Source organism: Branchiostoma floridae, chromosome 7 (assembly GCF_000003815.2).
Source record: "Branchiostoma floridae strain S238N-H82 chromosome 7, Bfl_VNyyK, whole genome shotgun sequence".
Lineage (NCBI taxonomy): Eukaryota > Metazoa > Chordata > Leptocardii > Amphioxiformes > Branchiostomatidae > Branchiostoma > Branchiostoma floridae.
Genome location: NC_049985.1, coordinates 11,169,869 through 11,195,361, shown reverse-complemented (window position 1 = coordinate 11,195,361; position 25,493 = coordinate 11,169,869). Strand labels below are relative to the sequence as shown.

At 41.4% G+C, this 25,493-nt stretch overlaps 2 protein-coding genes across 2 annotated transcripts in view; both read right to left on the bottom strand.

Moving 5' to 3' along the window:
- LOC118420012 (polycystic kidney disease protein 1-like 2) overlaps positions 1–25,493 on the bottom strand; it is a 77,956-nt gene that overhangs the window by 28,287 nt on the left and 24,176 nt on the right. The gene's annotated exons all lie outside the window — the stretch shown is intronic.
- Positions 16,929–21,925, bottom strand: LOC118419110 (polycystin-2-like). The gene is made up of 7 exons (XM_035825414.1): positions 21,758–21,925; positions 21,415–21,595; positions 20,778–21,128; positions 20,399–20,554; positions 20,099–20,245; positions 18,879–19,168; positions 16,929–18,528 (listed from the first exon to the last, which is right to left on the bottom strand). The coding sequence occupies exons 2-7, from the start codon at positions 21,503–21,505 to the stop codon at positions 17,959–17,961; spliced, it is 1,605 nt and encodes a 534-aa protein (XP_035681307.1). The 5' UTR covers positions 21,506–21,595; positions 21,758–21,925; the 3' UTR covers positions 16,929–17,958.

The following is a 25,493-nucleotide window of genomic DNA, read 5'->3' as shown; positions in this document are numbered from 1 at the left end:
GCAGCACATGGGAGACCAACCAAGGACGACCGGATTGCTGTAGCCAGACCAAGAATTCCACAAAATCGTATTCCGGGAGGGACGTAAAACGGGGGTCCCGTGCTCGAGGAGGTGCCTCGACCACGTTAATCAGCCTCATTACTCAACACATTGGGTACCTACTGGCTGAAAATACACCCGATATTTTAAATTATTATATAATAAAGGGTTAATGCCCCGGCCCGAGGTGTATATGGTGAGATAATCCCTGGTCAGGTGCGATAACCACCGAATAAACCGCCGAGTGAGCGTAGAAAAACAAAACTCATTATCAATGTTAACAGAAGGAGCCATTCCCCCTTGCAGTCTGCTCCGGCATATGTTTTGCACCTTTTATTGGCCAATGCCTGCATATACCTTTCTTTCGTTCCTTTTGATTGGTCAAAATGAATTAACACCCGCACCGGTGTTAATTCAAAATGAATTAACACCAGCACCGGTGTTAATTCAAAATGAATTAACACCACTGGTGTTAATGTGCACCTGCCTGGCCGGAATCTACGTGTTACGGCGTCATAACCAACGTGGAACGGGGCCTTCTGATTGGTCCGCGGCGCCTGGCTATATGATAATAAGATTCAAAATACATGACACATTGTACAACAGCTGCATTCGTGTGCTCTGCTTGTGGCAAACTGTGCAAGAGCAGAGCTGTACTAGTCACACACTGCAGAGCCTATCGTAACTGAACGTCCATCAAGACGAAAAGAACAAGAAGATGAAAAAGATATAATTATAATAGATATAGACAAGTTAAATTATATGTCCATCTAAGCACAAACAGGCTGAAGTCTAACATAAAACTACAGTCTGTTCAGGTTTCATCAGGTATGCCGTATGGCCGGCCACAAACCCTTCCAAGGCCAAGACTGACTCTAGCAATGGTTATATTCAAAAGTGACACTTCTAAACTAAAATAATGAAAAGTTAATACAATTAGCATCAATATGTACTGCATTCATATCTATTCATGTACAAAAAGATAAGAAACCAACAGAAAACTGCATTCTATGTAGGTTTTGTTAGGTTTTCACTCCAAAACCTTCCGTGGCATCTGCCTTAGCAAAGATTGTAATGCAAAATGTGACATTTTAAAACAAAAACGGTGAAAACTTATTATTGTAACAGAAATATTGTTATTACATGTTCCATACATGTTTATTTAAGTGGAAACAAATAAGATTTCAGTAGAAAACTACATTCTAGGTAGGTTTTCTTAGGTTTACACGCTGCACCATCCTTGTCAGCTGCCTTAGCAACGGTTTTATGCAAAAATGACATTTTTTACCAAAAATAACGAAAAATATAAAAAAAGAAAGAAAGAAAGAAAGAAAAAAGGAAGAAACATTACGAACACAATATTTTCACTCCATAGCGTACCTACGGTACGCGGAGTGAAAATAATAATGACGATCCGTCAATTCCTTGTAAAGTTATTCCCTTTCAAAATCTGACATTAAACCGGCTCAATGAGCTATCTACCACCCAAAAATCACGACCACACTAATCGTTTACCCACATTCCAAATATCATTAGAAGGTAACTAACCATTGACATCCAAATAGAGTTGTTCGCTACCCTCCGAGGAGTCAGTGGACAACTGGCAACCGTTACTGGGACAGGAAAAACGGTAGTACAGCCCAGTATAGCCACTGTGGACGTCAATCTGGAAAGAATGATGTTACCATACATCAATAACTTCTGATTTAGTTTTAACGTTGATAAATACACGAATTTTTGTATTAATGGACTAAAATACTTTGGTAGTGCACTATAACTCACCCAGTCTAGTATGAGCGTGTTGTCCCCTGAAGTGGTAAGTCGGAGCCGAGAAGGATCACCAAAATCGGAAGCGGCAAAGACTCGGTTGTACTCAGTTCTATGATGTTGATTGTTAGAAAATGCAAACATTGGTTAATAACTTAAGTAGAAGAGAACACTAATTTGTATCACAGCAGGTGTGACTTAAGCGGACACGGATCTATACTTATCTGCGCAATGTAAATATCTAAAGGGGCGTAGTTTTTAGTGTATGAGCAATGCAGGTAAACTATTGCCAGCACAACGTTTCAAGCATTTATTCGAATTTGATATAACTTAGATTAAGGCTCCATACATGTAGGTGTTCCTGTGTATGATCCATTGAAAGACTAGCATGGGTACCATCAGGGTAGTAATTAGCTCCTATTTTCGCTGGAACAGCAGAGAAGCGACTGTATATAGAGTATAATAAATGTCAGAGCGAGAAACGACTGTATATAGTGTATAATTAACGCCGGAGCGAACTACTTTCCGGATGGTACCCAGGCTATTGAAAGACATAACCGTGTCAATACTACAACCAGGTACTTACTGCAGGGTTAATAACCCGTCCTGAGGTGTGCACATACCGTCATATGGAAGGTCGGTCCCTTTATATGACAATGTATGATAATGTACATCATTGTACTCACCCAACCGCTGTAAGTCCAGATACCGTCGTTGTCACACAGAAGTCACAATCGTCAGAGAAGATTTCCACTGTCAGTGAATTAGTAGTCCCAGAATTATAAGCATCATTCGTTGCAATCGTCAGGCCGTAACTCACTGTTTGATAAATCAACACATTGTTATTTCATCACATTACTTCTCTATGTATAAACTGGGTGATAGTGAACACATTCCAGTCATGTGTCCTTTAGTTCATAGTCACCAATCTTTATCCCATAGGGTCGTTACAGTGAAGCCGTCTGCGTACAAAGAAACTGGTCATCTAATATAATGTGTTCGTACAGTCGGCCAGGCGTGTTTAATGTCTCCCATCACGTGAATCGAGAGGTCTGGGTACGTGTTTTCTGATCTTTTTTCGGTGACAAGCAAGCCTGTACGTACCACTTTGATGTTTTGGATCAATTGGGCTGGCTAAAGCAACAAATGCACCTTTGCGCAGCCGTTTTCGTTTTAGTCTACACTCTTTTGAATCAAGCATTGCATGAGCGAGACCTGAAAATAAATGTGTGATGTGTGTGAGATGGACGCAGCATTTCAATGGATATTACCTAAAGCGTTCTAGGAGGAGTAGGGATGTTTTTAATGTCTCAGATAATCATAGTAACATTTCTTAAAATAAGTGTTTATAGCTCACTGAAGAGAAAACATAACGGTATACGCTTCAGATTCTGCCCTTTGAACGGCAAATCAAGCACACCAACATCGTGCATAACACCTGCCTGCTTTATTGATATGCAGGCTCTATTCATTACGCCATGACCATGCCAACTAAATGTAGTAGTAGAAGCGAGGCCTACCAGAAAATACTTGGACTTCGCACAGGGTCAGTATTCGGGAGGATCCAGGAAGACGGACGCCCACATAGCGACCCTTCATCCCCTGACAGGAGACGGAAATGGACGGCTGGTTCAGGTCGATTTGATGGTCACCTCCGCACCTGGGGTTCGTGTTGACCTGGTCAGAATCCCCGATGTGGATGTTGAAGGGGTTGATTCGCTCAGCACAACAGTCCTGGCGGTTAAAGATGACCAGCCTGTAGATATTAGAGACAGAGAATGCGCAATGACACACTGAGTTTGAAACGCATTGTATGTTCACTTACAGAAGATGTGCACTCCATAAAACCAACCTGTAAACTTTGATAGATCCTCAGTCACTATAATTACCTATAATTACTTCATGCCAATATTAACGCACACACATATACACACAGACACACATACATACATATACATGTGTGGTGTGTGTGTGTGTGTGGGGGGGGGTTGTTTGGGGTGTATATGTGTATGTGGGTGGGTTTGTATGTATCTGTGTGTGTGTGTGTGTGTGTGTGTGTGTGTGTGTGTGTGTGTGTGTGTGTGTGTGTGTGTGTGTGTGTGTGTGTGTGCGTGTGCGTGTGTAAACAAGGGGTCAAGCTCTCATATCAGTGATAATGGATCCGGAGATATGCTGTACACCTACCTGTCAATCACATACGATTGGCCGAGATCCACCCACCAGGTTGGGTTATCCTCTCCATAGTCACTCACAGTGTGTGTACAGGAACCAGCACCGTAGTTTGTAGCTGTGTTCCCGTCTACGGCAACGCTGGCAGGCTCCCTGCTGCTAGTTTGGAACGCTGTCTTCCCCAGGGCGACATTGCCACCTGCCCCAGGGGAGAGGACTGTCATTAGCAGTGTGGTACTTGTATCGATGACTCAAGTTGAACAACTTTCCTATTTCTCACAGACCTACTTTTTCCTGATCTTAAAGTTTTTTTTGTTCATTTGTGGTCCAGAAGGTGTCAATCTCTTCGATAAAAATGCAGCAATTGTAGACACAATGTGTTGGCATTGTTACATTATAACATTGTAAACGCATCTGGTAGTTATTTTTGACATAGTCTACTAGTAGATATAACACCATATACATGTATGTATTGTATATATCCGTGGCCGTGTCAAAGTGGCATGAGGCACGTACGTCACTGTCAATCTTCACACATATTCCTTACGATGACGTCGAAAGTCCTTAAGCGTCACTGATAGGAGTACGACACAAAACACCAAATTCCGTGACCTACCAACTTCGCAGATGAAACGAATGTTTGCCGAACAGGATACGTCGTTCCATTTATTTCCTTTGGAGGCATGCGTTGACTCGAAGTACATCGCACAATTTTCGGCTCCACCGGAATTGTTCGGCTCTCCATCGCCCCAGTCGGTGTACCTCAGCTCCCCGCCATCCACGTAATTCCACGATCCGTCCTTACGATCCAGTCCGAACCAGAACGCGATGTTCGGGTTCGCGTCGTTCTTTAAGGCAATGAGGAATTTGTTGGTGGTGTTGTCGCGAGGCATGGCCAGCGTGCCGCCGTCTGCTTGGCAGGTCGTCAAAGCCTGGTCGTAAGTCCTCTCACTGTCATAGGCACGGTAACACAGGTGAGTGTGCGCCAGGTAGGAGTAGCCGAATGGACACCCTGCGGCAAAAAAAAAACAACATACGAACTTCCTCGTGGAAGAAAGTACTTAATTTCTCTCTCCTGGTCGGATGTCCACGACCAGGGTTTCAAACAACTTACAAGTGATTACGATCAAGATGTTCATCCATGGCAATGAAGCTTAAGCAGCGAATCAATATGTCATTTCACTTGAAAACTGTCTTACACACCTGCTAAAACGTTACCAAGTCTACAACAAACGGATAAATATCAAGATAGTTGAAACATCAAACAATGTAATGCTAAACCAGTATTAGTCTTGAATCGAACGTAAATACAGCATAATAATTAGAGCAGTAAAACGCCATAATGTCACTGTTTATGCTAACGTTTGTATAGATATAGAATGAACAAATTTACCATCAAGCCGATCGTACATGTTGCCGTCTGCAAAAGGAAATTTCTCTCCAACAGAGCAGAGTTTATTTTTCAAGTGGCAGTTGGTATTTTCCGAGGTGTACTGAAACGACAGGCATGCAGAGTTTGCGCAGCAGGCCTGGATACAGAACTCGAGGGTGACGCCGATGTGGTTGGCTATGTTGACTGGAGATCCTCCACAACCAGTCTGGGGGAAGTGGCGAAACACTGATAGACCACACGTTTCTGAAAGAAAAGAGTATGTAGCACCAGAATCACTTGAAGCAGCAACAATATTTGCGTATAAGCTAAGTTCAGTTATTATAATCTTGTCATCTGAAATTCCAGTCCGAATGTCAACGCCGCTCTAGGTATGCGATATCGTGATAAAACTTTGAAACGTTATTAGTTTTATTGATGGGATGTATTTGCTATACATAGAGTATGTTCAGTTTAGTGAAACTAAACTTAACACCCATATCAAACCTAATAGGCATTCACAAGGGATGAAACCCACAAGGTGACTAAATACCAGTGATACTATAAACTAGGTATACTTTCTGTACGCATTGCAAAGTATACTCTGTTTACCACTTTCCATGTTTCCATTCTCAGACATTCAAAGTAACGGCTTGAGATGACCGGAAAATTTAGAGAAAACCCGTTATGATAGAATGGGGAATCTGAAGTTTATTCCTCGGCACATGCTGATACATGTTTATAAGAATGTAGAGTTGAATAAACAATCCTAGCTCAAACTACACAACACAGAAACGAAATACACTACTTACCGTATGTGGCGTAACTTGTATAGGACAACTGGAACCCAGAAAGTGTTACACCCTGGTCAGATGTAAACCTCAGGAACATGACGTTAGACGTGCTGGTGATAGGGTCGACTGACTGAGGATCTCCTGTCAGCCTAGAGATCCAGGAGGAAATAGTACAGTTGACACACTCAATGTGTATGTTTTTAGCTTAAAGTCTGATTTGTATCCCCCCCCCCCCCCCCACACACACACAGACACAGACACACCCAACAACAACAACAGTTTCGGAGCTTTGAAAATGATTCATATACTAATTCTTCATCATCGCAGGCCTACGCAATGTATTATCATATATAGCCAGACCACGTCAACCAATCAGAAGCCCCCCTTTCATATCGGTTATGACGCCATATGTCATAAAAGTGCCACAAGCGGTGAATAATGAATCTCCAGCTGTCAGTCATTACAACATATGGCCCGATCCAGTCAGAATGAGAGATACCTGGGACATACACCAATAAGAAGAGATACAAAGATTAAGTAGTGAATAATAACATTGACCAGTCATAAAGAGATAAACAAAGGACATTGGCCAATCATAGTGAGAGATACACAGGATATTGGCCAACCAAACGGAGGGATGCACATACCTCAGCGGAGAGGAATGAGTACAGTAAAGTAGATTTGAAAAGAAAAAAAGATTTCCAAGATTAAGACTACAATGTTACGAAATATTTTCTGTTGAAATTTTGGCTCCAAAATGTAATTTGTAATCTTCTTTGTACTAAAAGCACAATTTTAAATTCCCAACATTCTCACAAATTTGACAAATGTATTTACATATGTAGTGCCACACATGATCATGAATTTGTATCTCTTACGTTCATGCATGTGCCAGTTTCTATAGGTCATGTATCTATATTAACGTTAATGGCCTGCCTGTTCGTGGGTGTATGCGGTGTCATATAACGCCTGGTCCTTTGCTAAACCAATAAAACTTCGCTTACTTGTCGGTTTTATTCGATGGTTATAGCAAAGTATCAGGAGTTAACAGACACCGTGTACACCTCGGACGAATCAGGGTGAATTACTAGTATTCAGGGAATTACCTCGATAACTCCACAGCACTATCACTTGCTCCGTCGTAGATGACCAAAAAGTCGTAGCCATCCTCTGTTTCAAATCTGTCGAACGTGAGACGAATCGTGCTGCCTGCCGGGACGGTGATCAGCCACTCGCATAACGCATTATCGCCGTAGTCACTTGGATAGTTCGGTGACGTCACAGGACCTCCAGAGGGAGCCGTCAGGTTCCCTCCACATCCAGCAGCACTGGACTTCAGCAGATCACTCGGTAACAACAGCACGAGGACGCACAGGGCGTACGTCATCAACCGGCGGGGAGATGACCCCGCCATATTGTCTAAGAACAGCAGAAAGAAAACAATTTGAAAATACGACAATTTGAATGCTGTTTGCTTGTTTGTTTATTTCATTTTACCAGGGGTGACATCCTTATATTGGCGCTTCTCAATGTGCCCTGGCCTGCCCTCAGACATACATGTACAAAAATACTAACTAAAATAAAAAGTAACATTACAAGAGAAAATTAATATTACCGCATGTACATGTCAATACAAATCATAGCTTGGGAGTAGCCAATACATAACATCCTTTTACGATATAAGTAAATAAAAAATGTAATATTAACATAATATGACTGTAAACATAAGAACACTAGAATGGGGTTTCTTAATAAATGAAATGAAATCAGAAGGAAAATGAATTTGCACACCAATGTGAAATGTGACATAAAAGACTTAGTGGATAACAGTTCAAACAATATTGTGATATTAGTTTAGTTTCATTACATCATATTTTGGCAACTATACATACTGAGACTTTTGGGCAAACACTGAGTGATCGAAAGTCATGGGTCTTCGGGATCATCGAAAAATCATCAAAAACCTTTGAAGATCATTTGAAGTTCATTTAGATCACCGAGAGACCTTTGCAAGACTTTGGAGACCATCATATTAAGCGCTCTTTGAAAGACCACAGAGAGGTATCTGTCAAACGTCCCTCAAAACATAAAACTGGCAACAGTGCTTCTGCATTTCCTGTGCTACTCGCATGACGTAGTGCCAGGGCCACCATCATGCTCTGATGACTTTCAAACACAAACTGCTACAGGTAACATGTCTCCCCTGAATGCAAATGACGTGAGGTGCCTTTGTTGGTGGCACAGACCGACATGTTACTGTTTACTAATCCAAATGAGCTCTAACGTTGCGTCTGCAGAATCGTGTACAGAATGAATTCTTTCTCCTTCTCGTGACATTGACTCATTGCAGGTCATTCAATGGATCAATGGACAAATATAAAGACAGTTTCTGCTGTATATTCCAGCCCAGACGGTGTTACAACTTGCATGCGCACATCTGCGCTTTAAAACGTTGTTGCAGGGGAATCGTTTCGAGGTCGTATTAAACTCCACCCACGTCCCAAATACTAATTCAATCCATCAAAGCATTTTCGAGTCAAGCTGTTCATCCACATTGTGACAAACATACATACAAACGCTCCCGACAGGTAAACTTCTGGCGAAGCTAACAAGAACAAGAGAAATATCAGACAAAATATGTCTTTTACTCACAGACCGTAAATGAAGTATGTAAGTATAGGGATTCAGCTAATCGAGTTGATCAAAGTCAACAACAGCTCAAATCATAAAAGTAAATGGCTAGATATAAACAGATAATCCCCAAACATCTATCATTGCCACAAACTGGAAAGATCTGTAAAGACCACTCTTGGTCTAGGCGTTCTGAACAAAGAACCCTCCTTCTGTGTATTTGTTATGGTTTCTCGTTATCCCGAGAGTTATCTAACGTGGCGACATTTTCAAACGAGCTTACTAACTCCGTCGAGAAACTGGAATGTTCGAATGTGACTTAGTTTTTACATTTAGAAATACCAATCACTAAGTATTATACAACACGGAATAATATATAGTGGGGGTGTTTCAAAACGAATAATTTCTTCCCAGCCACTATCATGATCAGTTAGGCTATGTTGATTTGATTACAGTATATATACAGCAAGACATCCTCTCGGAATCCCAAAACTGATGCGAGCGTGCAAATAAAAGAAAATTGGCCAATCAAAAGTTTTATTCATTTTGTAATCTTAGTGGTCTGGAAGGCTGAACAAATGACAAACACAGAGTATTGAACATCGAACAATAGATTCTTCATTTTCGTTTCACAGTCTTCTTCTTTGACATTGGGATTGACGTTGACATAAGTTTATGTATTTTTCTTTTAATCTACGGCATGTATTTGCTCCTTTTACGGCTGCTTTGTACTATTCAATGCATGGTGGAAAACTTTTTTATTTATTTTTAGAAACGGCCGAAAATTGATGCACGCGCGGTCCATATCATCAAATCAACATGGTCTCACGCATAAAAACAAACATCGAGAGTTATATATATAGAGGTTAGGAATGACTTTCATGAGTCTGTTCCAAGAATAGTAGGATAAGGTCTGCTTGAGACTGTCTTAGAAACCCGCCTACGGTATCTGAATGTAATGCTATGGTAAGGACACCAGTATAAGCCGCTTAACACGACATAACATACATTTTCATTTCAATATTCCGAGAAGGGACACGTTTCTATTGAATGGTGGCGTGGGGATATTGTTATAGATAAAATTCGAAGCTTCAGGGTGTGAAAATTGATTATGGTACTTCAAGTGTGGAGCGGGGAAGCGATAATACCTGCACTCATCAGGGAGTAATATTTTCACTTTCACTTGCCATTGAACGGCTATAGACAGATCCAAAATTCCACGAGTAGTTGACGTGAATTGTATTGGTAAAGAAATGTATTTATTTTCGCATGTTGTGTCAAAGCATACTTTAGCATAATTAGTAACATTCCGAGTCCATAAAGTCATACCAATCCACAATAGGGCCACACAATGGTCTCATCATATATTCAGATGAAATGGGCTAAACAAGGGACATTCCACTCCAGAAGCGGATATTACAATTCCTCAGAGAATAAAAAGTTATGCTTGAATCAAACTGGTGGGAGAGGACGTGACTTCGACCATGGGAACAGGTATTTCAGTATTACTTTTTGAGTAGCTAGACTAACTCAGTAACTGTGTGTGCACAGACGTCATCAGAACTGCCAGCCAACACGTTTCAATTATCATTTGTGAGTCATTCTATAATCATTTGTCCATGAATAAAAGTAGCCTTATTTTTAGCAGAATGGTCCATGAAAATGGCCAAAACTCTCTGTTCCAAGGGTCTCTAGTCTTCAAAGTTTTTGTGTGACACTAGTTCGCCTTTATCCGCGGGGTTACCTATATCCGTTGTTTAGAAAAAACAATGTAGTTACGGATGTCAAGTCGACGGACGGTGGTTTCAAATTGTAATAATTAAAATATTGCAGTTTGAAACCACCGCCTGATTTGATATGATCCCTAAGTAGCTTTTTTTAAACAACGGATATAGGTTACCCCGCGGAAAAAGGTGAACTAGTGTTACCTTCCTAAATGTTTGATAGTCACTCAACTACTGCCGTAAGCTTATCGACCCTACCGTTAGCGATAAATTGTGCCAATGTTGGTCGCACAAGCAGTTTTGGCGCCGCCATTTTATGTTGACCTTCTTTCAACTTCTTATACTATTAAGTGCCCAAATCTTTCTATTCGAAGATGACCTTTTTTTGGTATATCTCCAAATGTGTGATAGTCACTTGACTGCTTTTTCAAGCTCATCCCGAATAGGCGTTAGCGAGAAAGTGTGACGGAAGTCGACTAAACCAAAATCATACCGTACAGGGCTACTTGGATTTAGAAAAGACAAACTTTGCGAAAAGTCGGGAACATTTGTATCCAAAAAAATATCATCTATCAGAAAATAATACTCGCTTCTAAACTGGAATGCCCCTTTAATGCAATTATAACCCGTTTGAAAAAAGGTGATTGTATCGTTTAATCAATACAGGTGCAGATGCCAGCTTGTTGTGCTATATTATGTCACAGACCAAATACAAACTTTTACAAAAGTACAGGGACTTTCACGGGATCCTATACAACGTGAAACACAAAGATGAAATCGAATATGATAAGCATACAGCTATTTACAAAGTTATAAGTGCATGTACCTGTATATCGATGGTTTGCCTACCGCTTATACCTCAGCAAAAACATTATCTAGCGAATGCAAATATTACCTGCTAGATGTATTGAGCTATCTTAAACAAGAAGAAATAAGATATGACATTTTGAAGAATAACGTGACGTTTATGTTCAACCATATTTGAACAAAATGAACAGGACGTGTGGTCTCGGGGATGTGGTGTGAAATTGACTTGGCTACGTTTTCTATCCAGGTATTCTATTCAGAAACATTTTGGAAAGCTTTACTCACAGTTTACTAACTGCTGCCCAGTGCTTGGCCTGGTATTGACACGCGGTAGGTTGCAGGTTTAAACTTGATCCACGGGCCCCGAGACATACCAAAGACTTTTAATTAGAAAAGGCACATAGTGCTCTCTATCTCTGCTTAGCACTGTGCATGTGCTCAGAGTATGGTAGTTGAATTGGACCAACAACACTACTAGACCCCTCACCCTGCTGTAGTGCTTGCACAACTATTTCACTGACTATTTAGATATAGAAATGGAGCTGTTCGCTCTCATACATATTAGATCCGTGTGTTTAAACAAGTTCTTGAACTGTTGACGAATGTAAAACCATACTAGCCGTCCCTGTGAAAGGCACAATTTGTTTTTGTTCCTACAGGGGCAATGGCGAGGTCTCGGTGCTTCAGTCAAGGCATGCGGTCAGGGATTCCTACCCGACACAAACGCCGCGGGCAGCAGGCAAGGACTCTGTGCACCACGGTGGCTTAGCCTCCACCTACGGTTGGTTTGATACTATGTTACGACACCGTGGATCTGCTTGGAGATTATTCCTACGGGGGGTACTAGCCTCCACCAGGCCTTCCTACGGTGATACTAGCCTCCACCAGGCCTTCATACGGGGGTACTAGCCTCCACCAGACCTTCCTACGGGGGTACTAGCCTCCACCAGACCCTCTTACGGGGGTATTAGCCTCCACCAGGCCTTCCTACGGGGGTACTAACCTCCACCAGGCCTTCCTACGGGGGTACTAACCTCCACCAGACCTTTCTACGGGGGTACTAGCCCCCACCAGACGGGGTACTAGCCTCCACCAGACCTTCCTACGGGGGTACTAGCCTCCACCAGGCCTTCCTACGGGGTACTAGCTAGCCTCCACCAGACCTTCCTATGGAGGTACTAGCCTCCACCAGGCCTTCCTACGGGGGTACTAGCATCCACCAGGCCTTCCTACGGGGGTACGGGGATCGTGGAAGTCGGAAAAATCAGGAAATTGATCAGGGGAGTCAGTCCACGGTTCAAATTTCCCCTCCGGTCGACCAACTCCTCTGTTAGCCGCGAAAATCCCCTGGCAAATTATTCTCCCTATAACGGCCAGCGTAGTCAGTCTATTAGAGACTACGGGGGTACGGGGATAGTAGAATTCAGCAAAAACTTGACCAGGGGAGCCAGTCCACGTTAAGGTTACTTGTCCCCATCCAACTCCTCAAGTAGCAAAACTCTCCAGGCAAACTTTTCTCCCTGTAACTGTTGTGTAACAGCCAGCATAGTCAGTCTGGTAGAGACTAACTGTCACCCGGGTCGCTCCTTGAAACAGTACTAGTGTTCTATAGCTTATGTTTTAATTATAGAACAGTAGCTAACGAACCTCACCTTGTCACTTGTTAAGTGGATGATTCCTGTGATCAGCAACTCAACTTAAGACGCCCTATATCAAAGGTGGAGAACGATGCATGTAGTCAGTTGTGAGTGCGGTATTCTTCTCTGTGTACTGACTCCGCACACGGTCTACATATAAGTGAGTAACATACAGATGGGAGGAAGTTCATATACACTGTTTGTCGATGTATGCCTTTTCTGCGAACCGTCATTCTCATGCCTGAAGAAGATCACGAAGCAGGTGCGCCAAGCGGAAAGGTAAACACTCTGAAGGGCAAAGTAATGACTTAGGATTCGCCAGTGAACATACCTGTACGTCTGGGAGCGGTAGTATAGATATGATCACCACGAATTCTCCGAAGAAGCTTAGTCACGTAGAACGTTCTGTGGCACAGTGATGACAGCGCGGGTTGTGTGACTGAACAACAGGTGTACCAAAATACTGTAAATGCTGAAATTTTCGCGATGGTTTCATGTTCGAGGTTTTCGTGTTGGAAATTTACCGCGAACTTAAAACCACCACGAACATTTTTTTCATGCCAGTAAGAGTGCATGGTGCTACCGCGAACTTAAACACCGCAAACAGTCATTTTCCCGCTACCGCGAAATTAAATCCCCGCAAACATTAATGCATTTAGAGTAGTATAGGCCTGTCGTGTCGTAAGTGAAACGAAGTCTATTTGTCAAAGTTTTTTTTGCATTATTCATTACAAGAGGCCGAGGGCAATGCCCAACTATGGGGTCCTGCGGAAATACCAGGTATTCAACTGTCGGAACGAACACCTGTAAGTTCCTTCAGTGTGAAGGGTGTCTCAATACACATCTGAAAGAATGAGAAACGTTTCTGCAACGTTACAATAAATTAACGCGCAATACCAGCGTCTGCTATATTTATTGTCTGAAAATTAAAAGCGTTTCCAAAAATTGATTTTGTAGCAACTGCGTGATAGCTACTAACACCAGCAGTATGAATATAATGGGCCGTACGTGTGTGTCTAGCCTGGATACCATACCCCAACATCAAAAATATCTTTCGTGTTGGGGTCTGGCAGGATGGTTCTCGAAGGCCCTTGATCAGAGGGAGGAGAACCTAGGATTGATGACCACACCACAGGTAGCCAGCTACAACACACCACAGTCTGTCAGCAGGCTATCACAGTAGCAAATCAGGTACTAGATATGACTTGAGTCATTTTTCAAAATAACAACAGAACTTTGTTCAAAACTGCAAGCTTTGTACACCTGTTTGTCATGTTTGATAAACTAAGATCTCAATGAGGTAACAGCCTCTAACCCAGCAAGGACATGGGGTGTCTTATCTACAGTAACTGCTACATTTCATCTCTTAGTGGTCACTGTAATGGATTCAAAAAATACAGTTGGGGGTCTTTAACCAATCATGGCAGGGGTGTAATTACCTCCTGCTGATCCTGCTGCTGTTCTATTGGCGGAGTTTTTTGCCCACTATCTGAGGCAAAATTGAGAAGCCGGCCTATGCCATCCGGCCAGACCCCTGCACGATAGATACTTGAGATCGGGCTGGGGTTTGGTAACCAGGCGCTAGTGTGTGTCAGGTATGTGGGGGGAGGGAGCGACAGTAAACGGCCTTAAATCATTGATGTCGCTGCGGCTGAAGGGACAATACAATCCAGCTTTAGTAAACAGAGGTTACTGTAATATATTCTCTCAATGTGACTTCAGCGACACAAACACCGCATTCAGCGGTGCGTGTTGACTCGAGTGCCGGGTGAAATTGCCTGCGGTCCCAAGTATCAACCTCCTTATGTGCTCTTTACACTTCTATGAAACGAAGAAACAAAGACTGATATTCACCTCTAATGATTAAAGGCTTTGATAGCTGAGCCAGTCAATGATTATCTATTACTATGATAAAGAGATGGATATAGATGGCATTTTGCTTGGCGCTGAACAGGTCACCCGACAGAACGTAAGACTTTGATGGTGTCATCAGATTAAAGTCTGAAAAAAATCCGATTCAACGTCTTCAGAGACAACAATAAACACTATCAATGCCAGTTATCGCTAGGGTGTATCCCTCTCATGTGTAAATACCCGTGACCTCTGACACGTGACGCAGTGGCCTCGTTCCCGGGGTATGCGGTGCACTTTGCTTTTTTTTTAAAACATTTTATTCATAAATCAAAATAAATAAGTTACAAAAACAGTGAACCATCCATCTACAAGTATAAAATAATAAAAGTAATACATCAAATAAGTAAGAAATAATATAGTAACTTCAAGAGCATATCGTTCCCCATTTGCCCCGGTGTTTCAGCAGTTTTCCCCTCCTTGTTGCAATAGAATATTCAACTTTGTGGAAGAAATTAATATAATTTAGAAAAGAATGAAAGTTCACATGATTGGCCTTTCTACTTTTATAGATACACATTTTGGCTAGTAAAATAACAAGATTGCCTATTTTGGGGGCGTCTAAATGCAAAGTACCAAAAATAACATTAAAAGCATTGAGGTGAAGTTTTGACCCTGTCTTCTGTTGAAACCAATTTTGAATGTTTCGTCAAAAGGAAACTAAATGAGGACAATCCCAAAAGACATGTTGGTACGTTTCTTCTTCTGCGTGGCAAAAGGAACATAGTGGACTGTCTATACATTTCCAAATGTACAATAACCTATTTGTTGGTAAAAATTTATGTACAATTCTATATTGGAAAAATCTTGTAGTTGGGTCTATTGTGCAGTGGATAATGGAAGTATAGACTTGTCTCCAGGGGATTGGGGTGTCAAAGAGGTACAGCCATGACAACTGAACATTATGTGACACATCTATCAACTTGTAAGACATTAAAAAGAACTTATACATACTTTTGTTAATCTTAATATTCTTAAGCCATGTACTATCATATTGATCTGGAATACAAGTAAAAAGATGAGGTGACTCAAGCAAACTAGCCTTCCATTTTGAAGTGTAAAACTGCAAGTACTGGAGGGGGCTACAGACATTACTATATTTCATACAGAATTGATTATATGACACTAGCACTTTGCTTAGGGAACGACAGATCACAGTAGTTGCGAAACTTTATAATCGTCTGTCGTTGTCGATTTCGAGGAAACGCTTGCTAGTTTTGAAATATTAACATTGACCAAGTATGTAATAGGCAAAAAGGAGAAGTTTTGTGGGAAAAGGGTGAGATTTTAATTCATCAGGCTTACAGGCTTCTGTCAAGTTTTTGCGCGAAATGCGCGTTTCAATGTTCATAATCTGTTGACGATGGGATCTGGAGCGTTTGGACGGGTATTATGAAGTGAAGCGTGGCTTTGATGATAAATGAGAATTCAGTAGACGGGACAAACTCTACAAAAAGTGGATATCATGGGGCCAAAATTACCCACTGGACTAACGTTATTTTCTTTATATCGTGTCTAATCTAACCAAGGACGTCCTTGATCAAACTTATATCAGATTGTGGTCCATCACTGACAGATGAAAGTCTGCCTGTGGTAGAATTGAACTATTGTTCTGGTTGGTTTTCACTGGGTGTAAGTACAAAACAAGCTGTAAAACTGTATGTCTGAAAACTATGATTCATATAAGAATCATATAATGATAGAAGCAAGTTGGTGGTGGCATGGTAGCAAGTTATTATGTAACTGTAAGCTGTGGGTACTCCAAAGCAGTCCCTTGTTGGAAAATGTCACAATTTGAAACTCGTTAATATGCTGTGTGTGGCATCACTAGTACCCCCCCCCAACCACAGTCCTGCCTATGACTATGTATAACCTAAAAAAACTATGTACGTGAATATGGATTATATATTTTCCAAACAGTTATCAGAAAAGAAACACAAAGCAATCACAGCCATTGTTATAATCATACTTTGCAAGTGCCTAAAAGGTATCACATTAGCCTGGCAGGTAGGCATGCAGCATGTGTCAGAGACTTTGAGAGACTTTAAGACTAGATCTTAGAAATTGATCGGTCCTCAGTAAAAATCAATCTACCAAATGTATACTGTTATGCTAATGTGTCTAAAACTATTTTTGTCACAAAACATCTGAAAGAACCGCTATGAATAATTGTTCATACCATCACATTCTGTGAGTCCCTTTAGTCACAAGTGCATGTTAATCTACTACTTCTCAAGCCAAAATGATTGAAAATCACATCACTCCATATCATGAACAGGACCAAGCTTTTACAGTATGCAAGCTCTTGAAAAATGTGCATATGGCCCATACCCAAGTGCACACAACCTGTAGGATGGCTAATTTCACTTCATTTTAAATGTGTTGCCAACTGACGGGAGACATGAACTTAATTGCTGTGTACAACTGAAGCATAACAAAAGTTCAATATACACGTATAATGTATATGCCAGTAATTCCTTAGCCTGGAGTCCAGTCTTTTTTGTTTTGGTCTGCTTCCACTACCTGACCAGCAAATGTTGGTAAACAAGACTGGACTCAAACAAAGCTATTTTTTAATATACATCTTACAGTTTCTTGAAGATGGGGCCTTCTTTTTCTCTCCTCAATATCTGTCCATGATATCCACTTCTTATCTCCAAATCATTGTCATCTATGAGAAGTTGTACAATGTCAAACGCAACCTCAAACTATATGACAGTGTCAAACACTGGTGACATCCCAATGTCTACTGGAATCTTCATATTACTAGTACTAGCATAAAATTTAATCTGTGCTTCTATACATGTTGGTAAAAGTTTGACTATCTTCCAGATACAGAGGGGTTTTATAAGTATACAGTACTGTAGTTGAAATCTACATAGAGGCTACAACACTGAATCCTAACTTTTAAGACAAGCTAATGATACTAATAATAATGTAGTAGTAAATTGGGTTTCCAGTTTCCAACCCAGGTTTCCATCTGGGGTGAAATAATGAGGAATGCACTATTGACTATGATATACCCAAACATACCTAAATTTAGGTTTGCACTTCCATATTTACTACACGTAAAAATGCAAAATTGTAATCTTTATGTACGTATTAACAAACTATGCTGTGGCAGAAGACATTTGATGCTCAATGCAGAACTCGATAGCAGTTGATGAGTTCTCCTGTCGGCCTCTTAAACGTATGTCAGCATTTGTCAAGAAGGCTGTCAGCTCCTCTTCTGTAGGATTGTAGGTTTCTTTGATGACTGATGACGACCTAAGCGACATTTGATTCTCAATGCAAAACTCGATTGCAGTTGATGAATTGTCCTGTTGGCCGCTGAAGCGTATGCAATCGGCATTTGTCAGGAAGTCTGTCAGCTCCTCCTCTGAAGGATTGTAGGTCTCTTTGATGACTGGCGATGACATACACCTTGACATTTGATTCTCAATGCAAAACTCGATAGCAGTGGATGAATTCTCCTGTTGGCCCCTGAATCGTATGAAGTCAGCATTTGTCAAGAAGTCCGTCAGCTCCTCCTCTGTAGGCTTGTAGGTCTCCTTGATGACTGCCGATGACCTTCCCTTCCCACGCTGTAGCAGCCCTCCTGCCCAGGACTGCAGTCGCTCCAACATCAGGTCTGCAACCTGCTCAGTTTCCGGCTTCTGCTGGGAGTTCTCTTCTGCAACCTGATGGTAGAATCAGCAGGATATCATTGTGAAAAAAAACTTATATTGGACATTGAACCAACTCGTGCAGCTCTCAAACAATTCATTTTCTCCTGTCCTTTTTAAAATAAAACATTTCACCCTATAATTAGACTAACAATGTTTTCATAGACTGCTTGAATTTGACCATACATAGAACAACGTTCCATATCAAAATCGGGACAACGAAGAACTATCAAACGAAATGAAGCTCAACTCAATCTAAACATTATCTTTAGTATTGGTCATCATATTTGTTAAAAAGAGAGAGGGACAGTTCAGAAAAACACAAAGTAGTAAGCGTATTAGATGTGGACGAGCCGCTTACAAACCTCGTGTATGGCGCAGTCTAGGATAGCAACAACCATGGTGACTATCACCCACTGAAAGAACGTGATGAACGAGAAGGTGAAGAGCGGCCCCATGATCGGTTTCCGGTCTGACATCTCATAGAACTTTCCCAGCAAGATCGTGAGCATCGTTTCCAGCGTGGCGATGAAGGGCGAAAATCCTTCCTCCGAAGGGCCAAAGACGAGGGCGGCAAACATCGCAAAAGCGAGGAATACTAGGGTGAAAATCAAGAAGAACCCGGATAGTGGCCCGGCTGCCTTCTTTATGGTGTCTGGAAAAGAACATGTAGGAGGGAATTAGAGGTTTTGTTTGAAACCGTGGACACACTGATTTTACTATCAACTTTCAATCTACTAAGTTAGTTGACTGGTCTCGATTTTCAACCAGCCAAATACAATAATAGTTTTATTATCAAACTTAGACAGGTGATGCATAAAAACATCTGAGAAGCTAACTGTTTAAAAACAATTTAACTAGAATATTAACGTGAGGTGCCCCAACACGGTACGCTTTTTCTTGCGCTCAAACTCATGGAGCTCCATCGCTAGTTGCCTGAGAGTGGTCAAATTTTGATGACTGAATTTTTTACACATAGATTTGAACAACATACTTGAATAAGAAATGCATTCATGTGGTTCATGAACTTTTCGCGCTGCGTGTTACAAGCGGCAAACACTGTGAGACAATTTCGTGTATGTAACCTTCCAATTTTGTGCTACGCTGGACAGTGTTCCTAACTTGGTACGCTTTTTTACATTTTGCTCTCTTCAGAAGTAAGTGGTAAATTTAAGTACACAGAAAAAAATTAACAGTATGATATTTTAGCTTTCTTTTGACAGTAAAATCGTGACTGTATGTACTTCTTGTCTCACATGAGGAAGGCTGTACCTAGAACAATCCAGCTGATGTTTTTACGGGCAATGGGCTGAATGCACTGATTGTGAATGCCCGACTAAAAAAACCATTACGTAAAAAAAACACCGCCAACATCAACAAAACTCTGTCTGATTGTATGAAAATATCATCTACATCTCTCTATCGAGTCTTATTTTCATAGACAGCACGAATCATTTGTTACAGTCAAATAAATCTTTGGAGCGTTCTCTAGTCTATCTTATGGATAATAAGATCAGCAAAAAATCCGTACCGTCTTACGACGGGATCCATCTTAGGGCGGCCCCCGTTATTATTTCAAGTTTACCTGCGCCGAGAACAACGTGTTTGTTGAACCGCAGGAGGTGCAGCAGTTTGAGTGTCCCCACACAAACCAAGCAGCCCAGCAGATACGTGTTGATCTGGCCCCAGTACGCAGCCCTGCGGTACTTCTCAAACGTTTTCTCAACTGGTCCTGAAGAAAATATAGCAATGTCCTTATTAGGCAAATGACTTGCAAATTCAAGAGCTCTTCAATATGTCTTGAACAATGAAGGATACATTCAATCTATGCTGATGAATAAGTGGGTTTATCGCTTCATATGTACGATTGTACATAATTACTTACCTGTGTTTGCCCCTTGTTTTGACTGGAACTCGAGGACAATGTACAAGGTGTATAGCATGACCCCGACTTCCGCTAGAGATAGGATCGCCAAACTCAGCTCTACACAGCCCCAGAACGTCTTCAAGTACAAGCTCCGTAGCTTCACGATATGGTCCACTGTAATACAGAAAAGGAGTAAAAAATCATGCTTATCTAAGCAGAATGTGAGTGCACATATATATAGTTCAATCACATTTGTGCTGCACGCTCAGTATCTTCCTACCAGACGCTTTGTAATGTTTCAAGGTGGAAGCAACATCTGCAAAGCGTTTTATATCAGTGTTTTAGAATTGAACACACAAGCCTTGGCCCTAAATACATGATTAATATGTGCACTCACTTTCCCTGAAAGCGAAGTACAAGGTGAAAATGATGAAGACTCCTTGGAAGCCGACCACAACCCAAGCCCAGAAGGTCTGGAAGCGGTAGAGACGGACTGTCGTGATGTCCACATGGGGATAGGCGTTTCCTACGGTAGTAAACTCAGTCAACAGATTCACAACGGAGAACAGGTTGGCGTGGGGATTGTAGATCGTCATCTCGATGAAAACGGCTCGGGTGTACCGATCGATCCAGCCGCTGGGCTCCAGCCGTGCCACGGTGGCGAGTACGGCGGTGGGCGTGATGTTGGAGAATGTAACGTAGTAGCCCCCATCCCAATAGGTGGCGTGTGTTCCTACAACCGGGATATCTGTGACAGTAGGAGGGAAACGTTATAGCACAGAACGGAATGAGACACACCAAAGACAATCATCACACGACACAAATTTGAATACTGACCAACAACCAACCCAACCAACCCAACTCAGCAGCCAACCAACCAGCCAGCCAACCGACCGACCGACCAACCAACTAAATAACCAACCCATCGACACACTTCAACCAAGGTCATATCAATTAGCTGATATTGACGGTTGGAGGGCCGTAGCCTACCCTGACTAGAACCATCTACCAAGTATGATTTCGAGCGGAAGTACCTGCAGAATGACGGTTACACCCAAGGATTGGTTTCATTTTGCACCAGTGAACTTGCATTTGCGTGAGGTGTCTCCGACCAACCCATCCCATAGCTGCTGCTGTCTTGGGTCAAGTAGGAATACGCATTGGTGCAGTCCTGGAAGATACCTTCAACTGGCTCGGCCAACTTGCATGAACTATCTGTGAAAACATATGTGAGACACACGTAACACGATGGCCATATTTTCAGTGATGACTTTGTTTAAATGTGAATGAACAATCAATTAATTTTCCATCTTAAACTGAGTCATTAAACAGTACGTGTTTGTTGGAAACTATTGTTAAGAGATAGTGTATGCTTACCTTTGGCCACCCTCAGCTGCCTTAGTCTGACAGGTCCAACTACATATGACGTCTTGTCCGTCATAAATCCACCTGGTTCCCTGCTGTCACCGTTGTACCACTGGTTGCCGTATAACGCAGGAGTCAGCGTGTATCGTATAAAGTTCCAAAAGCTCTGAACGTCGTTTATCTGTAAGATCCACGAAAGAGAATATGGTTTACAACAATTTATCGAGAATCGCAAGAACAATATGCCCAGCGTAGTACATACATATCATCAGCTTTAAAACGAATCGTCATCAATCTGGAAACAATATACCCGCGAAGCTGTGTCTATGTTTTCTGGAAAAATGTGTGAACATTATGGTCGTTCGTAAGGACACAATATATGAAGGTGTTTTCAAGCCAAGGTAAATTGTTAACTGCTTGCTTCATATTTTTTTCTTACCTTGAAGTTGAAGACAGGTAATGACATAATCTCGTGGCTATTCTATCAGTTGCACTCGCCTTTTTAAAAGAATAATCATCTCCTTTGTTCATAGTTTGCCGAAGATGTTGAGTCATGTGGAACATGCCAGTGTCACGTGGTCCGTTGGCAATGATCGCTAACACCAGGACGAACAGGAAGTAAAATGCAAACTCGTTGAGGGCGCTCTTCATGCTGATCTCGACAAAACGGCGGACGCGCATTTCAGCCAGCTTGGTCGTGTCCGGTGGTTCTTCGCGGCATTTCTTCACAGGAGTCGCCTGTTGGATGAATGTGGTGAAATGTTTCATTAGAAACCGCACAAAAGGCTCTCAGTCGACAACAATTGAGGTCATTGAAACTTGTAAACTTGTTTGTGATCCCGAAGCGTAATGATTGCAAATGCATCATTTTCTGTGGTGCTCATCCCAACCTATTACAATCATGTAAGATTGAAACAACACAGAGCCTTCCGTTTTGGTACTGGCTGAACCTAACTTCTACTAAAACCCGAACATATAACTCATGTTACTTCACCTTGATGGTAGATAGGTAGGCGCACACTTCGTCGTAGTCTATGGTTGGCGACTGGTTTTCTGCATCGTCATGAGGTTTCTAAATGTCACGACATGAGCAGTAATATTATAAGAACTTCAACAAGACACATAAGGTGTTATTCACAACGTGAAAAGTGCATCAGATGTTATTGACATTCACATCTTGTCACTAGTGCCAAAATTTTTGAGACAAGAACATCATGTCAAAGATGCAAAATTTCGTATTAACAGGACTCAGTTTTCTGTCAGTAAACTCAGTTCTAATTGAGATATTTGCTGGTACTGTTTTTTTGCCATTGCCAAGCTTCCTGTAGTACTCTATCAACGCTGCACTTGTACTTACAACACTTCAAATGTACTTAAGATAATACGAAGTAATCTGAAAAATCCTACCCTCAGCACCAGTGTGACTTACCCGCAGCACCAGTGTGACCTACCCTCAGCACCAGTGTGACTTACCCTCAGCACCAGTGTGACTTACCCTCAACACCAATGTCATGTGACTTACCCTCAGCACCAGTGTGACTTACCCTCAGCACCAGTGTGAGCCCGATTGCCAGCAGAACCACCTTCACGGGCTGCAGGATGAGGAGATCCGTGAAGAAGGACGTGAAGAAGATGAAGAGCCAGGCTTCAGCCTTCTCCCGGCCGTAGTCTTGCCCGTACAGGATGATGAACAGTGCAGAAAGGAAACAGCTGGCAAACACCAGGAACCAGGCTTGTGAAAACAAAAGTAGATGGAAAGTTACACATTCGTTCTTATTTACACCGACACATATTGAAGATGAGAAAGCATCATAAATATTCCCTCTCTATGGTATGGGTCAGTTATGACCGGTACACATCAACCCTACAGCACAGTTCTGTTAGAGAATGGCAGTCTCTGCCTTGTGTGGCTGGCTCACTTCTGTGTGAGCTACGTATACAAATCGCCACTGTTACAGTAACATTAACAATACTTGACAACGTGCGTGAATATCTATCCTAGTTTACATATTCCAATTGTCTTTTCTATCAGATATCTCACCTATGAAAGCGCACCACCACGGAAGAATCCACCCTTTCTTCTTGTCCTCAGTCATCTTCTTATCTGGAAATTAAAGCATCAATTATTATGAGGCGGATCAAGACAGAAAATCTCGAAGGCAATCGCCATTAGTCACCGTACGAATATATCATACATGAAAATAAGTACCCACCGCTGTATGGTTGCCTGTAAAAATCCCAGGCTTTGTCAATCTTTTCAAGCTCGATTTCTTCAAGATCAATGACATCTGCAGATGTCGAGGAAGCTGTAAAGGAGAAAGATATTAGCACCATGAGGACCATGAGGACAATGAGAAACATTGAATGAAACTAAAACAAAATAATAGATAACATTAAGCATCTAGCATTTAAATACATCTTTCTATTTTCATAACTCCCTCAACAAGTAGCCACCTACTTGTGACTCGTATAGTTCCACTTAATAACACAGTTAAAATTCAGGTTGGCAATCGTCTACCAATCTTGACATACGTTGTAAACATGTAACTTTTGATAATACCTATATGTACATCGCCATAGTTTGATATATGATTCTTATGATCACCAAAAGCAAACATTTCATACTTAATGTTGCAATACTCTACATCTTCCTGAAGCTTCTACTGTAAACAGAGTCCAGAAACCCACCAAAATCGACCTTGACCTTTAAGCCTACATCACTAACCCACATATCGAATATCATAGCAATCCATCTAGAGGTTCTTAAGATATTACGCCGGACACGTAAGCACGCACGAGCACACACACACAAACGCGCATACACCCCCACCCCCCACACACACAAACTGACCAAAAAATATACATCCCTCTTTCATGGAGGCAAACTAGTATATATTTTTTTCTACCAACCATTTGAAACATTTTGATCTTTGGCCTTTCTCTCTGGGGGAGATGCAACATGGCGGAAAATCTCCACTATGACAAGGTTGATGGGGAAAATGATGAGACAACTCTGTACGCCGATCATGAACTGCAAATAGTGTGAAATCAATACGTTATAAATGTCATATTTCAGTAGAAGCATTGATTACATAGGTATCTGTTAGACGGGGAATGACTAGCAATTCTTTATTTTTGAATGAAAGACCTTTATTGTATATTCATGCTCAAACAAGCTAAGTACAGGTCGTAACGATAAGGCACATTTCATCTACAAAGACTACTATGTGCTAGTATGTACAGGTTCAACTTCTTCTCGCTTCTTAAGACAGTTGTAGAAATAAGGGCAGATGTAATCAATAATACAGGATTTATCTAGTTGCATAAAGAATATGAATTTTTCTTTACTACTTATATACCGGAGATTAGGTAACATATCTTGCATGCAATCGAAGAGGACGTTTCTTTCGTTGGTTTATTATATTTCAGCCATACCATAGGTATGGTGAAATATATTGTATTCGTAATGTTTCTTTCTTTCTTTCTTTCTTTCTTTCTTTCTTTCTTTCTTTCTTTCTTTCTTTCTTTCTTTCTTTCTTTCTTTCTTTCTTTCTCCTGTCAAATCTTCAAATCGAATCAACTCCGCCGTTTTTAAACCGATTGACTTGAAATTTGGCACAAAGGTAGAGTAAGCCAATACCCTCAGGTTTTTTTTTCTTCATTTTTTTTCATATCTGCCTTTAAAATGATTTTATTGAGGTTTTTGTCAATTTGTATGTATATTTTGGGCTCCGTGTACCCTGGTATT

Coding starts and splice junctions, on each gene's coding strand:
- LOC118419110 (XM_035825414.1), bottom strand. CDS start 21,505: ATGGGATGGGTTGGTCGGAGACACCTCACGCAAATGCAAGTTCACTGG. Junction 20,555..20,777: donor GTACTTCGCTTTCAGGGAAA/GTGAGTGCACAT, acceptor TCTGTATTACAG/TGGACCATATCGTGAAGCTA. Junction 18,529..18,878: donor TAGACTGCGCCATACACGAG/GTTTGTAAGCGG, acceptor TTCTACCATCAG/GTTGCAGAAGAGAACTCCCA.